This window comes from Chinchilla lanigera, unplaced genomic scaffold (genome assembly GCF_000276665.1).
Source record: "Chinchilla lanigera isolate Chin_1 unplaced genomic scaffold, ChiLan1.0 scaffold00014, whole genome shotgun sequence".
Taxonomy (NCBI): domain Eukaryota; kingdom Metazoa; phylum Chordata; class Mammalia; order Rodentia; family Chinchillidae; genus Chinchilla; species Chinchilla lanigera.
The window spans coordinates 23,832,112-23,849,090 of record NW_004955415.1 but is presented as its reverse complement, the minus strand read 5'-3'; the positions used below and the strand labels follow the sequence as shown (position 1 = coordinate 23,849,090).

General features: G+C 35.5%; 1 protein-coding gene across 4 annotated transcripts in view; it reads right to left on the bottom strand.

Annotated features, from left to right (window-relative positions):
* The window catches only part of Macrod2 (MACRO domain containing 2), a 1,840,776-nt gene that overhangs the window by 1,390,094 nt on the left and 433,703 nt on the right, over positions 1-16,979 (bottom strand). The window contains exon 1 of one of the 4 annotated variants that reach the window (XM_005380891.2): positions 6,098-6,152. The exons of the other annotated variants lie outside the window; for them this stretch is intronic. Within the exon in view, the coding sequence (XP_005380948.1) occupies positions 6,098-6,116 (19 nt within the window). The 5' untranslated portion in view covers positions 6,117-6,152. Of the gene's footprint in view, positions 1-6,097; positions 6,153-16,979 lie in introns of those variants that run through there. 4 annotated transcript variants of the gene reach the window in all.

Genomic DNA, 16,979 nt, shown 5'->3' with positions numbered 1-16,979 from the left:
TCCATATACACTTTATTTTTCTTGCGGCTGAATCTAATTAGGGATTAGGGAGTGGTCATTTGCTATTTTCCTAGGAAATATCTTCTCCATGAACTTATCCATCCCACCCTCACCCAGAAGATATGAAGGGTTTAAATTTACTGTGCAATAAAAGTATAAAAATACAAATTAGGTAGCATAAGATTTAGAGGATGCAAAGGGTCAATGAAGTGTAAATAAGTGAAAAATTAAGTCATTTTTTAAGAAAATAATCTCAGAGTTATTACATCACTCTAAGGCCAGATGAAATAAAGAATAAAAAAAAAGTTATGATATTAGATTCAACACCCAAATCACTGTAATTTCTGACATACCTGAGGAGAAGCCCTTGTCATTTTAAAGGATATGATAAAAAATCATATACTTTTATTGGTAAAAAGAATTGAAGAAATTAAACTTTTTTATTAAATGAAATATTTATTGCACATTATCCTGAAATTAAAGTCAATACTTTACTCAAAAAAGTGGAAAAAGTACACTTTTACCTTTAAATTAATATCAGATATATCCTTGCATAGCCAGTCCTCAAAAAAATGTTACAAATTATTGCCAATTTTATAGTAGAACTTGGATAACAGCTCAGGAAAAACCTCATTCAAACTAGAAGATGATTAAAATTTAAGGAAGACAATATCAAGCTGCTTTTTTATCTTTTATAATTTCACTCAATAAATATAGAACTCTATTCACACATATTCCTTTATAAAATATTCAAAGTTCATAGCCATGTCTCAATAGGTCTCAACCACAGAATTTATGCGGGAAGTTATCTTTACAATGGCTGGTAACTGTGATGTCAGAATGGGTCATCATCACCCATAATTAATCTGTACCCCATGTTAGCTGCTATATTTATAAATACAAATATATTATTAACTGAATAACTCTATTTTATTCAACATAAGTTACTGTCAGAAATTATATGTTAAAGAGGACTTCTCTTAACATATATTCTATAGCCGATTCAATTTAAGAGCAGGAAATCATTTTCGTGACATTCTTGCATTGTAGTGGAAACAAGACATCTTTTCAACCATACATAATTTAATATCATTATTTAAATCAATACTCAAAAACTACTAAAAGGATTATTGACTCAAAAGTTGATTTAATTTACGCTATACAATTATGCCCTGTATTAAAGAATGAATTCCTTGACATTTTTCTACAAGAATTTTAGGGTAAAACAAATCTCAATTTTCATGTTTCCGAAAACAATCTACACTGTGAAATCACACAAAAGATTTACAGAACATTCTGCCACTTGTCTGGAGACCTTATATCACAGAAATTACTCATTCAAAACTAATAATAGTTACACTGTGAGAAGAAAATATTGTTTTTCCTCTCCAACTTGAATATCTACTGCATCAAAAGAGAATGACAGTAAATATGAGCAGTTCAAAGAGAATGTAACTAGTTCTCAAGAGAGGGAGTTGTTTTACAGCAGGACCATCCCATGTGCTTGGTCCCTTCTGCACACAGCCATTTTCCCTTTCTTTTCTTAGCCATGTTGGGATGCAATCAGGAGCCCCCTCACCAGAAGTGAGCAGATGCCTGCAGCATGCTCTCAAATCTCCCAAACTGGCTTCTGAGGAAGGTTTTCTCTTCATAAAGTGTTCGTGCTTGGGTATTTTATTGTGCCAACACAAAATGGACTAAGACAGAAGGGAAAGGAAGGCTATTAAATCAGAAATGGAGTTAAACTCATTGTGCTCCTTGGGGTTAAAGGTGTAATTGATATGGAAAATGGTCACAAGTGTGTGACAGATGACCATAATGTGCTATTAATAATGGCTATATAATAAAGGTCAACACAGTTAATTTGAATTATTTTAAGATTTGAGTTTTTCTTTTTGCTTTTTTTTTTAAGATTTGAGTTTTTCAAGGAAAGGGTCATATTTTACTTCTTTTTATATTCCTGGCACCTGGCACAGTGACCAATCTAAGATAAATACTCGTAATTGTTGAATGTATGCATAACTCCTACTTCACTATCAAGGACTGGAAAACAGGCTAAATTTAATTCAGATTCTGCCTTAAACATATCTGAAAGAATAGATATTTTCTTTTTTTTAAATTTTAAAATAAAAGGAGGAAAACATTAACAGACAGACAACCTTATACAAAAATAGCAAAAGAACAGTACAGACAATACAGAGTTACAAACAAAGTGGTAGGAAATTAATAATGCTTGTTGTATTACATATTGATATCTTCAAAGTGGTTTCTCATGAAAACAGATAGAGATATGCCATATTGATAAATCAAGGATATACACAACTATTCCAGCTAAAATATCATCTACAAAATTACTAAAACAGCATGATAATTTGAAAGCAAGGTGGCCAACAATTGAAAATGTTTGATGAAAAAATGTCGCTTACTAACACATAAGTGATACGAACAGTTTACAAAACACATAGATAATTTTCATAAAAAAAGAAAATGAATTCACAGTGTTTATCTCAAAGTTATTTTATTAGGACAATAGGACATCAACATTTAAAAAGTGTCAAAGAACAGGTAAAAAAATGTCTTTTTTTTTTTTTTTTTTTGATACAGGGTCCAGCCATGTAGTTCAGGCTGGCCCTGAATTCACTCACTATTTAGACCAGTCTGGCCTTGAACTGGCAGCAGTCCTCCTATCTCAGCCTCCCGAGTGCTGGGATTACAGGCGTATGCCACCACACCTGGCATAAAAAAAATCTATCTTCTTAAGGATTTTTTAAATTTGCCATCATAATATGATTCTACCTAACCTATAAATTCATTGAATACTTGATGTCACCAAGAAAGCAAGAATGTAGTTTATCGCTAATTCTGTCCCACAGGTGAGTGATGTGTTTGGAAACTGCTGCTAGCACACTGACCAGGTCTGCATGCCAAGGATTATTTCTGGGACTGTTAGTCTTAATTCCAATGCCTGTGTCTGCTGAGGCCTTTCACTGGCCCCTGGAGTCAGCTCTGACTGTGAGTATGGAATGCATAACTACTAGAAAGTTAATATCCCCCAGGTCTTTTGCCCCTCGTATGGGATAACTCTGAGGCATATGTGCACTGCTTCCCAGAGTTCCCCAACAGAAGTAACTCCTACTTGTTCCACATTAACTTGCTTGTTACTCTCTGTTTAGCTTTATGCATTCCATGTGTTACTTCCTCTACTTCCTCACTGATGTTTTCCAGAATCAGTTTTGCAACAAACTACTCGTATTCTAACCTGTGACTTAGCATCTGCACCTAGGGAAACCCAAGCCAAGAAAGTGTATCTCATAGTTTTGCATCTATAAGATAAAACTCAAAGTGTATACAATGAGAAAAGACAAGATGTAGTAGAAATAGTTCAGATCAGTATTCTGAATATAAATCTGAGAGTTTATATCACTAGAGTTTAGATTAGAGGTGGAAGAAAAGTGATTGTGGAGTAACTGCTTACTTGAGAAACAGAGCAAAATAATGGTCTGATTCTAAAAATCTGAAGATGTAATTTTTGCCCTGGAGAAAGTAATGTCTAATCGAAAAGTCTGACATAACTATGAAGATAATCTCCAAATATGGCCCTCGAAATGCATGTCATTATTTACACCTGGCCCTTTGAAATGTGACTTTGCTACACTTCTCCAAGAGACTGAGTCTAATTCCCACCACTTTACATATAGGTTGGCCTTGTGATTTGCTTTGAACAAATGAATGCCATGGAAATGATATAGGGGCTTCTAGTCTATCCCTAAAGCAGACTGACAGGTTTCACCTCCTCTTTTGGAGCCCACTCACCATGCTAGGCTCAGGGTAGGCTGCAGAACAATTAGAACCACATAGAGGAAACTGGAAGAAGAGGAGCCATCTTGGACATTACAGCTCCAAATAAGGTCTCAGCTAAATATAACTATGTGAGTGACCTCAGCTATATTATCTAGGTGGAGAACACTGGAGCTGAGTTCGGCCAACCTACAGAATCATGAGAACTAATGAGCTGTTGTTTTAAGATACCACATTTTGGGGTGGTCTGTAGAACAGTAATAAATAACTGAAACAGTTAGCAATTATGGTGCAGCTTCATAAGTTTACTGAAGTGAAGTGCAAAGTACACAGGAGGACAAAGGAAAGGAGATATTGGATGAATGCTTGCTATGAAATAATGCTGTGCAGAGACTAACCACAGATATGTAAATGTGATTGCTGGGATAAACATATACCAGCAATGCACATATACTGCCAATGCACTAAAGAATACCTAAGTTATAAATAGTATGATTATGGCCCTATGGACAATAAAAGGCTGAGAGAGAAAAATGTAAGTATAAAGGAGTTGAAAGATTTGTACTAGGATCAAAAGGGAAGCGGGGCACCCACCTGTAATCCCAGCTACTTGGGCGGCTGAGACAGGAGGATCACATGTTCAAGGTTAGTCTTGGCAACTTGGTGAGACCCTGTCTCAAAATAAAATAAAAAGAGTTGGGGGTGTAGCTCAGTGGTAGAATGCCTGTTTGCATGTCTGAGACCCTAGATTAATTTCCCAGCACCATAAAAAAGGACTAACTATCCAGGTCAGGGGAAAAGTTAAGACAGTAGGTAGGTGGCCAGACAAGAATGACAAGGACCTCATGAGAGGGCAGGGATAAAAATAAGAAATATGTATAGTCTTATAGTCTCTGATCAGTCCACAATTCTAAATCTTGCTCTGTAAAAATATATGATGCAGATTAGCCCCTCTTTCCTTTCAATTAGTCAAAATGTTTAGAGAACTATTTATGAAGAGTAGCCAAAGACCACCCATTTTCTAATCACTATAGAAAAGTACATTTACAAAATAATTATTTCCTATTCCCCCTAGAATTCTTTATTTTATTTAGGCAAAGCACATAGTAGTCAATAATATGCCTATTACTATAAGTAGGTCATATCTATTGAAACAGCTGACCTTAATACTATCAATATAAGAGTTTAAAACAATTATTTCATATTACCATCTGTAACATAGTTTAACCATATTTAATGAGTTTCAATGATTTTAATTTCTACAGTGTAGATGGACAGAATTTTATGCTTTTAAAATTAACAGAAAGATATTTTCCTTCTTATTAAGATATATTTATTATTAAAACACTCATTCCTTTAATAACTTGCTCCCATTTTTCAAAATAGAAATACAATGTACTTACAAATGCAAAAGAAACATTGGTTAGAGATTACCTTTTTTCTTTGATATTGTGAGCAAGCAGTCAATGTAATCCCATTATTGTTAGGTATCTAGCATATAACTAAAATAATACATATGTGCATTAATATTGACAGCTGTACACCCAAATATGTAAATGATGGTTTATGGTTGTGTAGTTTCCTAGATTTATTAAATAAGACACCTTGAGTGCTTCCCAGAGATAATACTTATCTGGAAATACACAATTCTAGGAAAGGTATCATATCTTCCTCTTCCATACCTTCAAATAAATAGTGTTTTCCTAACAACTACAACTTCTCAAAAGTGAACTTGAACAAACAAAACATTTAGATGTTACAAAATGTACTATCTTAATGTTCATAAAAGTTATTATTTATACCAGTATGATTACTTAATTACTATGATTCAGTATAAACAAAACAAAATACAGAAAGCAGGTCTCGCTTTCTTGTCTAGAAATCACATCCCACAATTAAATTGGAAGATGGTGGGATCCCTCCTCAAACAGTGCCAGGGAGTAGTGAAGCTGATTTCTAGATACGGGTTATAGTTGCATCATAACTATTAAGACATCCTGAGAGTTGCTGGCTGAGAAGTGGATCTTGCATTAAGGGGCGAGTTCAGAGTGATGAACACCTGCTATCCAGATCCTGGAGCAGCTGCCGATGCACCAAATTTGCCATAGTTCCAGGCAAAACACTTCTATCTAATAAAATGATTCCTTGACCTTAACTAAAATAATTTAAAACTTGCGGTATAAATTACATGCCGGGAAAGCTGAAGACTTCAGAGCCCTTTTTCCCAGGGAGGCGTCTCCCTGCGCTTAATTATCTAGCTTACATTTCATTTGAAATATAGATAACATAATGTCCCCACCTTCATCAAATGTTCTCATCTTATGCTCAGATATTGGTGCTTTGTCCACGTGCCCTCAGCTCCGATCATTTCAGGCAGCCATGCCAGCTAGCAACCGTTAACACTCGCGTCTCATTGCCTGAGGACTTCGCTAACTGACAGAGACCACTTTGTACATTGCAGACTGTAAATGTCAGGAAACAGGTCCCCCTGAGATCAGCCTCACTAAAGGCTGGCGGGAGTTGATGAATAAACATGCCAGCTCCCTTATCTCTCAGGTGGAGTAACCAATGCGTATGTTCTCCACCGACTCTCAGAAGTCCCTGCCATCACTAAGCTCGCTTTTCCAGGACTGTGTCTTTTCTGGCTTTCTCCCTTCTCTGTCCTGCTCATTCTCGCCCCCATCCCTCCTTGAGATCACCTACTACATCAATTATTTGCAGTAGAATTTTGGAGAATTCTTGCCTTAGGATTTGATTCTCGAATAATCCAAAGGGAAATCATCGTCATCATCATCATCATGACAATGATAATGCTCATCCCTTACTGAGTTCCTCTCATAAGAATTTGAGGATTTTAAGCGTAAGTCTATTAATGTTTTGATCTTCACACATACAGGTGTCTTACAGCTGAGTAAAGAGATGAATGGGCTATTTCAGCCAGTTGCAGGAACCTAGATCACCGAATTAATTCATAATAAGTAAAAACAAGCATCTGTTTGATTTCAAATTCATTTTGATTATTCTACCATACCATACTGCCACCCTTAAAACTAAAATTAAAATTATTTAAATAGAAAAGTCATATGTGAGCCTTTGTTTTCTAAAAAGATAATAATAAAATCACTTTATTTCATTTACTGAGTAATAAGCATCCAAGAATACAATATGATCCTAATAGCACTTTCAAAAAGAATCATCAGAAGATGTAATGATACTTTAATTCTCTTGGATTAAATGACACTTAAACGTTTGGCTCTGTCTCTTTTTTGCCACAGCAGCATTTTACAGGCAGAGAAGACTTTTAAAAGTGGTGATCTTGTCTTATTCGTGTCTACATTCTCAGAAGCCAGCGTAATAAAAATGTAGTGAATATCAGTTGAATTGTGTCACTTGAGTTCTAGTAAATTTTAGTATATGGAAATGTTTGGGGAGGCATAGGTTTCAATAAGACTCAGTGTGGATGCAAAGGAGATTGATATCCTTGGTAGGGAAGAGAAATCTTGCAAATGATGAAAAATGGAGTATCTATACAGAGGATGACTTGTTTTTCAAAGGTGTCTGACAATGTAATATAAGTAGTGTTTCAGTATAATAATAGAATATTTTGGAAACAGTTAAACTGAACTTAGAGTGATTGGGAAGAAAACTCAGCTCCATGTTACCAGAGATACTCCACTGAAAATGCTGCCAACAGGGCCAAGGAACAGGTGGCAGCTTTCCTTTGCAAAAGAAAGGAAACAGCTTTGCTTGATTTATTAGCCAAACTCTATTAGCAAGCCAAAGGTTTCCGTTTATGACACAAATCCTTTAATCAAAAGGTATTGACTGGTGCTTGGGGTTGGGAGTTTAAGCATTGTCTACAACATTCTAAGTTTTAAAATATTTACAGTTAAATTACTTTTAATAGTCCTAAAACCTATTTATAGCTATAAAATAAAAGTCTCTAGTGTATAGGAAAAACAGTCTGTCAAAGAAAAATAAGACCTTTAATTATGCCAAATACCAATTATTAACAAAATTACTAAATGGCTTCACCTGAAAAAGTGTAGCATGAACTTGTAATAAGTTAATATTAATTTATACTCCATATATAAGAGATTAAAAGTTTTGAAAGTTAAGAAAATCAGAGAATACTATTTGAGATATGAAAATAGGTAGAGGAAAAAAGAAAGTGATGTACAAAGGGGACAGTTTTATATGGAAAATTAAAGTAAATATTTTAACATTTCAAATTTTTAAATTTTTTAATATGGAAAAACTTTAAAACTGGTCTTCAAGAAGCAGAATATGAGTTTTATAATAGTTTTCTATTTTACTAGTTCATTATGCAAAATTTTACTTGAAAAAAAGAAATTTCCAAAAGCAGAAACAGTATAAAATGTAGCATGTTTAGTTGCAGATTATTCTCCCAAACATTTTATTACTCATAATTTGAATCCTATATCGACATCTTTTAACTAGTCTTCTTTTATCACATACCTATTCCTCTATCCATCCTTCTAATAATTCATTAATTCATCTGTTTTTGGTGCTCTTCAAAGTGATTATCAAATATAGGTATAGGCTCCCTAAATATTTCTTCATGTCTAGATTAATTAGTTCAGTGTTTGCTTTCATTTTTTGTAAAATTTGCATGAAATGAGATGCACAAATTCTAAATGTTCATGCACTGAATTTAAACAAAAGTTTATCTTACAAACATCAAACTTCTCAATATATAAAACACTGTGTTGCAGACTACTTTGAGGAAAAGAATAAAACCTTGTTAGAAACTCACTTTCCTTTTTAATCCAAAATATTTAGAACTATTTAAAGTAAAACAAAGGATGCATTATTTTCTTAACCTTGATAATTCTTTTTCAAATCTATCCTAGCAACTAAAGAAAGAGAAACCTGTGAACTAATGCCAAGGATTAACTTGGTTTAGAACAGAGATGTTATACCAAATGTCACTGGTGTAACACTGATAAGATAAATTCAGCAGTGGAGTAAGTAAAATACAAAAGGAGGTGGTGGAAACCTTGGTGAACACATTAGCAATCAGTTCCATCTAATGGATACCATGCAGGAATACGTGCCCAGCTTTGCCAAACCTTCAGATTATTTAAGGAAGTTTGGAAATCCACATATTTCTGTACCATGTACTGAGTTTCTAAAATGTTAATTAAATTACCAATTTTAAATGTATGTTGTTGTGTCAAAGTGAGCATGTAAAGTACCCCAGTTTGTATTCCCTCCCGTGTAGTTTTATGCTATTTCATAACTTGTGGGGCCGGGTGATAGTATACATTATTAGGATTTGACACGACTGTATGTCATCACTTGAATTCCAAGTTCATATGATTTTAAGGATCTATTTCTAAAAACATTGGTACCTGAGCACTTAGATTATATAACATATTTTATTAAATTTCTAACATATATGATTGACATAAAACAAAAGTAAATGATAATACATCTCATTCTCCCTAGGAAATATATCCATACACATTGCCACAAAGTGAGGAAAATAATATCAAGGGTTTTGTAGACACCATATCCACTCAAGCTCACCATTTTGTTCATTCATTCATTCAATAAATAGGTACTACATATTGTGTATACATCAGAAACACTATGCTAGGTCTGGCGAGATAACAATAAATAAAATAAAAATTCTTGGTCTCATGAGAATGGAGCTGAGGAAGGATAAATAGTAAGTAAATAATATGCCTGTGATTATAAGTGATAGGAGAAAAGTAAAGTAGGGTAAGACTGAGGGGATTACAAAAAGGTGGAAAACTTCGCTGAGAATATGATATCTGCGCAAATGTAGAAAAAAGCATGAGAGAAATCCTTAAGATGATGCTGGACAAGTGAGAACTACAGAAAGAACCCACCAGACGGTATGGAAAAACATTAAATATATCTCAGAAAAGTATGCTGCCAAATGCAAATTAATATCTGTGTGCACTGCTTTAAGAGTACTCAGTCTTACATAAAGTATATACAAATCCAATTTGAAAGAACAAATATGTTATTTAGGCTTTGAGGACATGTGAGTCTAGCAGGGGTTTATTACAGGCTTATTTTCTGAAAGGTCAGTGTTGTACTAAGATGTAATATAATTTACAACTTTTGGTGTGCACTTTCTGTGGAATGCATTCATTCCATGAAGAAAGGTATTCCCTACCAACAAAATTCATAAGCACTACACATTGTTGGGAAAAGTAAAATTAGACTAATTAGGTATAGTCAGAGGACCATTTTCGTGCAGGAAAATGAAGTCTAGATGAAGAATGATAACATGAGCTTATTAAAGTCTTCAGAGATTGCACCTGATTTTCTTCCCTTGCGCTACCTTCAATGGAGAGCACTGTTATGAAAGTTAAAGAACCTGCCTGTTGCCAAGCCTTTTAGAGGTGCTGATAGCAGGTGGTGCTAATGTACCTTGACATAGGATTTTCTTGCTCAGGAGCTCAAAATAGGCAAAAGGGATTATGGCAACAACTTCACCTGACCCAGCAACATTTCTGTCTTTTGTCACCCATCATGCCAGTTTCAGAAAAGCCAGTATAACATTTCAATCAGAGAGTGGCAGAATTTGCCTTTTCACACCTGTCAAGACTGAAAGTAATTGTGCTCACAGGGCCATTCCACTTGAAGGCAGTATATGGAAATTAGAAATATACCACATTCTAAAGGAACCTGTCAGTCTCCAAGCACCTTTGTGAATCTCCTTTTTCTGTTTAATATAAAAATAGAAAAGAAAGTGTAGGGAAAGATGTTGGAAGAGCGTCGTGAAATATGTTGGACTTCCTGCAAAGTCACCACATTGAAGCATGTACTGTTTCTTGTCTTGACGTAAACACATCATAGTCTCCAATTATATTAATTGCTCATGTGGTAAAAAACCATCTGGTGTAATACATGCAACCAAATTCACAGACATGATAAATTTGAAAATCTCCTGAATGCAAACAAAGGCAACACAAAGGTGTTATCCCATCATTTTTTGTTTTAAAGTTCCATACTTAATAAATTGGGAATCTTTTGAAAGTCTGCATCTACGGCCATAGCATCCTGAACACACCCAGTCTCGTTGGAGAGTCTGCATTAAACTCTGGCAAGTACTAAATCTATAACAATGTTATTGGGGCTGGGGATTTAGCTCAGCGGCAAAGCGCCTGCCTGACAAGCGCAAGGTCGTGAGTTCGGTTCCCGGTACCGGAGAAAAACCAAAAAAAAAAAAAAAAATGTTATTATTTAAGGACATTGCCATAATATCTTTTAAAATATGTGACTATAATATTACAGAAAATGGAAATGAAATTATAATTCTCTATGAATTTAGGACAAGGAAAAAAATGGCAAAATTATCTTCATTGTTAAAAGAGACCCAACATGTTTACACGTGAAGCAGATTGGCTTAGCGTCCAGAAACTGGTCACACCTGCCACTGCATTAATACATTCCTCCCAGTATGACCTCTCCATTACATTACAAAATGGGAAATAAATGTGATTCATACCCTTATCAGAACTTATTTTCTTTGTTTGAATACAAAAGCAAAGCTCAAGTTCCTAATTTCTCTGAAAGAAATCTAAGTAAACTATCAATACAACAGTAGCATTATTTTTCAGTTCCCAATGCTCATCAAAAATAGAAATTTTCACCAAGTGTGGTGGTGGTATATACTTGTAATTCTAGCACTCAGAGAGGCTCAGGAAGGAAATTTCAAAGTTCAAGCCCAGTCTGGATAACTTACAAAGACCTCGTCTCAATAAAAATTTTTTCAAAGGGCTGGGGCTATAGCTCAGTGTGAAGGCCCTGAGAACCCTAAGTTCATGGCCTGGTACTACAGAGGAGTGGGCATGCTATATGGTACTTAAGCTTGATGTAGCTTGTTAATTCTTTTAAAAAACTTATTCATTAGAACAACTAAACACAATTACCTTTTTTTGAGAAAATGTTTTATGTACTATCCTAGTGCTGTGAATGCTGATATATTTACCTGTGCAGAGCTCATTAATAAGAGTACCTACTGCTGGTTGTTTAGGCCTTCCTATCGCCTCCTTCCTGAGGTGATGGGATCAAACCATGTTCATGCAGGTCCTTCCTCACTCGCCTGAACTCTCTGTTCTCCCACCACCAGCTTCCACCCGCTTCTACTTCTCCCATTCACTGTGGAAAGCAGGAGTGAAGTAGACATGGCAGAAGAGGGTATTTCTAAAGTTCTGTGTCTGATTATCTAATCTTGGTGTGCAGAGTTAAAAGAGGTGTCCACCTGTGTATGCATATGGGTACTTCCCTCTGCAAACAACAGTTATGCCTTCTCTTCTTCCTAGATAAAAGAAAATAATGAGATTTTGGAGAGGTAAAATATTTTTGGCTGAAAATATTACACATAATGACTCTTAAATAGTTTTGAACAGTTGTATGAGCTAACCAGGAAAATGACTTGATTTCAATATTGTCAAATCTATCTAAGTTAAGATAAAGTAATTGAATCTCTAATGAATTGTTTATTCATAAGTTAGCCAGTTATACATCAAATATTCACTGAGTAGTTAGTGCTAGGAAGTTCCAGAAACTAGGCTACAGCACCAAAACAAGATACACAAAGTCTTGACTCTTGTAGTGCTTACAGCTTGAGAGTAGGTTACAGGAAGCAGGGGAAGACATAGCAAACATGTAGGTTTAAAATCAGATGAAATAAGTTTTCAGACTGTCATATATGCTATGAAGAGAACAGAGAGGGGAAGAAAATAAGATGCCTGGGCTGAGATTGGGAGAAGTGGGCCTCAGAGAACTAGATGAGGAAGGAGCTCCTGAACTGATCTCCAAATGATAACAAGGGGCCAGTGAGGTACGGATGTAGGAAGGAGGCATTGCAAATAATCATGTCTTAAGGTTTCTAACAGCTTGATAGATTCCTAAAACAGAAAGGTCAGTACAACTGGAGCTGAGAGAGCTGTGGGTAGACAGGTGGGAGGTGAGGACTAGGAGGCAGGCAAAAGGAGGCTCAAAGGTGGGTAAGTAAATTGCAGAGTTGCTGTAAGTGCAAGGACTTCATTTGAGGGTGTTAGGTAGAGGTGGTTAGTGTGAACTGATTTATGCATTTTAAATATAATGTTGGATGCTGTATTGAGAATGGACTTAAAACAGGAAATGTAAAAGCTGAAAGACTTTTAACAAGTAAGTGTCCATCCCCAGACTCTGATTCACAGACTTTAGGGAATAGGGATCAGTGATGCTCTAGCCATGTCCGGCTGGCAAGTTGAGTACCATGAGAAAAGGTGGGTCTCCTGTAGCGTACAAAGAGATCTAGACAGTTTACTCAGACAGTAAGCTCCACTTCTAGCAAGCTTGAGCAAATAGCTTGGGCAAATAACTACCCTCTCCCTCAATTTCTTTCCACATTTGCCACATGGGGTAATTACAGTATCTCCTGCACATGTCAGTCTGATTATCTGAATAGTGTCGGGAATGGTAAGCACTCAGGAAAATATGCAGTTACTACTCCTAATATTGCTGCTACATAAACTGATCAGATGACACTATGAGATCATTTTGACAACTAGCAAAATTCTCTGCTAAGAATAAGCAAAAAAAAAAAAAACAACTGATAATAAAGAACTAGTGAGGAGCTAATGATATTTCTGAGGGGGTCAGCTGTCTACCTTCTAAGAAAGATTGTTCAAAATGAGAAAATTATGAGAATTGTCTACCTTCAGGCTATACAGGAAAGTTAGCAAGATGAGCCACTAGTGCAGTTTCCAACTTTTTCTCTTGGTTTGAAGCAAGTGGGTAAGCTAGAGAAAACAGAAGTTGATACCTGCACGTTATCTAGTCCCTGAAGCTGAAGAGACATCCCTTGCTGACACCTTCATAACCCCTTTCCTCACCTGAGTTCACCTGGGCACATCAAGTTGTACATGCTGAAAGCTTCCTACCCCAAAGCATCTGTGTATCTCATCTTTTCCAACTACTCATCCCCTATTTAAGAGAAGAAAGGAAGTGTCATAGATTTAACACCTTCCAGGGCAACTATCAACCAATGAAGGATAGGGTCAGTGGATAAACATCCACCTTGCCTGTCCCTAGGGAGAGGCAATTCCAAGGCCATTTATGCAAAATCATTAGCAGGGTTTCCATCTGGTTACCCTTATCTTTATCTGCTCATTAAAATACTTTTTTTTCGGCTGCATCACTCTGTTGTCCCTCATCCCTGAATTACCAATCAAAGAAATGATCAAAACAAAGTCATTGTCTCAGGTTTTACTTTTGGAAGAACTGAAAATCCATACTAGAGCACCACATAATGCCACACAAATAGGACAGTTACTCATGGAGTCTCCCTTGTAGAGTGGAGGAGCATTTCCCAATTCCTCTCCTGTGACCAATCCCTAGATGAAATAACAGTTCATGGTAAATGGAGGACAAGGATAGAGGGAGAAGATCTGTGTGTCAAGGGAACTCTAAGCTAATGTCATGGCTAAGAAGACACACTGACCCTTTCTGACTAGACCTACAATCATACAATGGATACTTACATAAAAAGAAACACAAAATGTCTGCAACAGTAATTATTATCTGACTGAGAATTTTGACAAAATTCAGTTAAAAACTGCACATGGTGAGGCAGGCACTGGCACGAAGCCCCAGCGTAGTCAGATGTACATCTTGATTTGCTGCAGATGGACACCAGCTCCTTTTGCCAAGTTGAATGTTCCCAATAAGGTTTTACAAATAGATCTGTTCTCTAACAATATCAGCCTTCAGTCAAAAGAAGAACAAATATAAAAAATGTGGCAATTCATACATGTGTACACATATGCATATATGTACTATAGTTACTAATGGAGGTTAATATCAATTAAGTTATATTTTGTTTGATGTCTAAAAGAATATATTTTTATTTTGCTGATAAAGATATACTGCATTTAACTATTTTACTAGTTATTTAAAGGTACTTTAAAAACATTTTATAGGGAAAAACAAATAATTGTCAAATATTTCACAGCTTCTCTAAAATCTCAATCCTTACGTGCCACACTTTATGTTTACACCAGCACAATACAAACCTAAGTTCAATTCTCTTTTCTTCATACTATGAAATTTCATTTTTGTACACTCATGTAATCTTCCATGAGAGATATAAAAAACCAAAAGAATTGATTAATTATATTCCATTAATGTTAAAGGAAATGAATTTTTATGAAGTTCGGTAACAATTGTTTTATTTTTTCTCACTTTATTTTAAAGATAAAAGGATGAAAACATAATAACAAACACATACATTTACAAAATAACACAATACAAACAATGGTGAATTTCAGACAAGGTAATAGGAAATTAACAATGGTTGTTGTATTACACATTGATATCTTCAAATTGGTTACTCAGGTAAAAAAATATAGACATGTAAGACTGATCAAACAGTTAAACATTAACTGTTCCTTTCAATAGAACAATAAAAGTCAGCAGTATGACTCTCTTAGCTATCCTGTGTATACATACATACATCATTTTCCCCATCTTTCTTTTCTCTTACCCCTCATCCCAGTTGCTCTTTACTTTTGAGCAGTTTCCCTTTGTTTCCCATTATCTATTGTACCTCTTAATTTTTATTCACTCTTTCAGGTTCTTACACTAGTGAGACAATATGTTGTTCACACATGCAGGTCTGATTTATTTCACTTATGAGTATGGTCTCTAGTTGTGTCCATTTACCTGTAAAAGCCTCGAGTTTATCTTTCTTTATAGCTGAGTAATATTCTGTTATCTAAAAATACCACAATTTTTATTCATTCCTCAGTAGATGGGCATTTGAGTTGCTTCCACAATTTAATTGGGAAAAAATTCTAGCTAACTGTCCCTCAGACAAAGGACTCCTATTTAGCACATATAAAGAATTTAAAAACATCAGCCCTCAAAAATTCAAAGGCCCGATACAAAAATGGGCATCTGAGATGAACACACACTTCTCAGACAAAGAAATACAAATGGCAAACATATATACGAGAAAATGTTCAACATCATTAGTCATTCATGAAATGCAAATTAAAACAACACTGAGAGTCCATCTCACCCCAGGAAGAATGGCTATCATTAAGAAATTGACCAATAACAAATGTTGGTGGGGCTGTGGAGAAAAAGGAACACTTCCCCACTGATGGTGGGAGTGCAGACTGGTACAACCACTGGAGTTTGGAGATTCCTCAATAAACTAGGTCTAGAGGTCCCATTCAACCCTACTATTCCCCTTCTGGGTATTTTCCAAGAAGAACTGAAAACCATATCACAGCAATATATGTGCACCCATGTTTATAGCAATAATTGTTTTATATAAAATATCAATCACCAAGTTCATGTTGCCTAGAAGAAATAAGTTGATAGATATCAAGCATGAGAAAGTTCTTTGTGACAACTCTCTGGAACTGTAGATTTATCCCAATCACAAACAGTTCAAAAGGTCATACTTCTAAATTTATTATGCCTTAGATTTTTCTTCTTCTTTTTTGGTCAAACATGACACATATCCATCCAATACTGAAAGGGCTACTTTCATCCAATTGATACTATTTTGTAAGTCCTGATAAGTAAGCACTATAAACAAAGTGAAGTACTGCCATTATTACTTCTAATCTATAGATACACTTGAGGAATTAATGAAGTCTTCCACAAATTCAATTCTAGAATATCTTCTTAGTATACAATGTGACAAAGTCAGTACTTCATGCTTAAGATATTTCAGCATCACCTCACTGTGACCATCCAAGTCAAGGAAAGTGAGGGTATTGGTACCATTACAGCAGCTAAGGGTAGATGCTAAGAAGACTTTGGTGCCTAATTCACTTGGCATTCATTCTCCTTCTCCTCCTTGTTCTTCTTTCTCCTCCTCCTCCTCCTCCTCCTCCTCCTCCTCCTCCTCCTTCTTCTTCTTCTTCTTCTTCTTCTTCTTCTTCTTCTTCTTCTTCTTCTTCACTATTTATTTAAAATCTTGGTGATTATTGAACAGCAGCTTCATAGACATCTAACAAAAGCAATATCCAAGTCCTTGGCAGGACTTCTTCCAGGATAAGAAAACAACCCTTAGATGCCTAAGGAAGCAAGAGCACAACAACTTAATTTTAAATAATGAAGGATTTAGTGGTACTTTCAATCTTCCAAATCAACGTAGATGTTCTGTGAGGTAA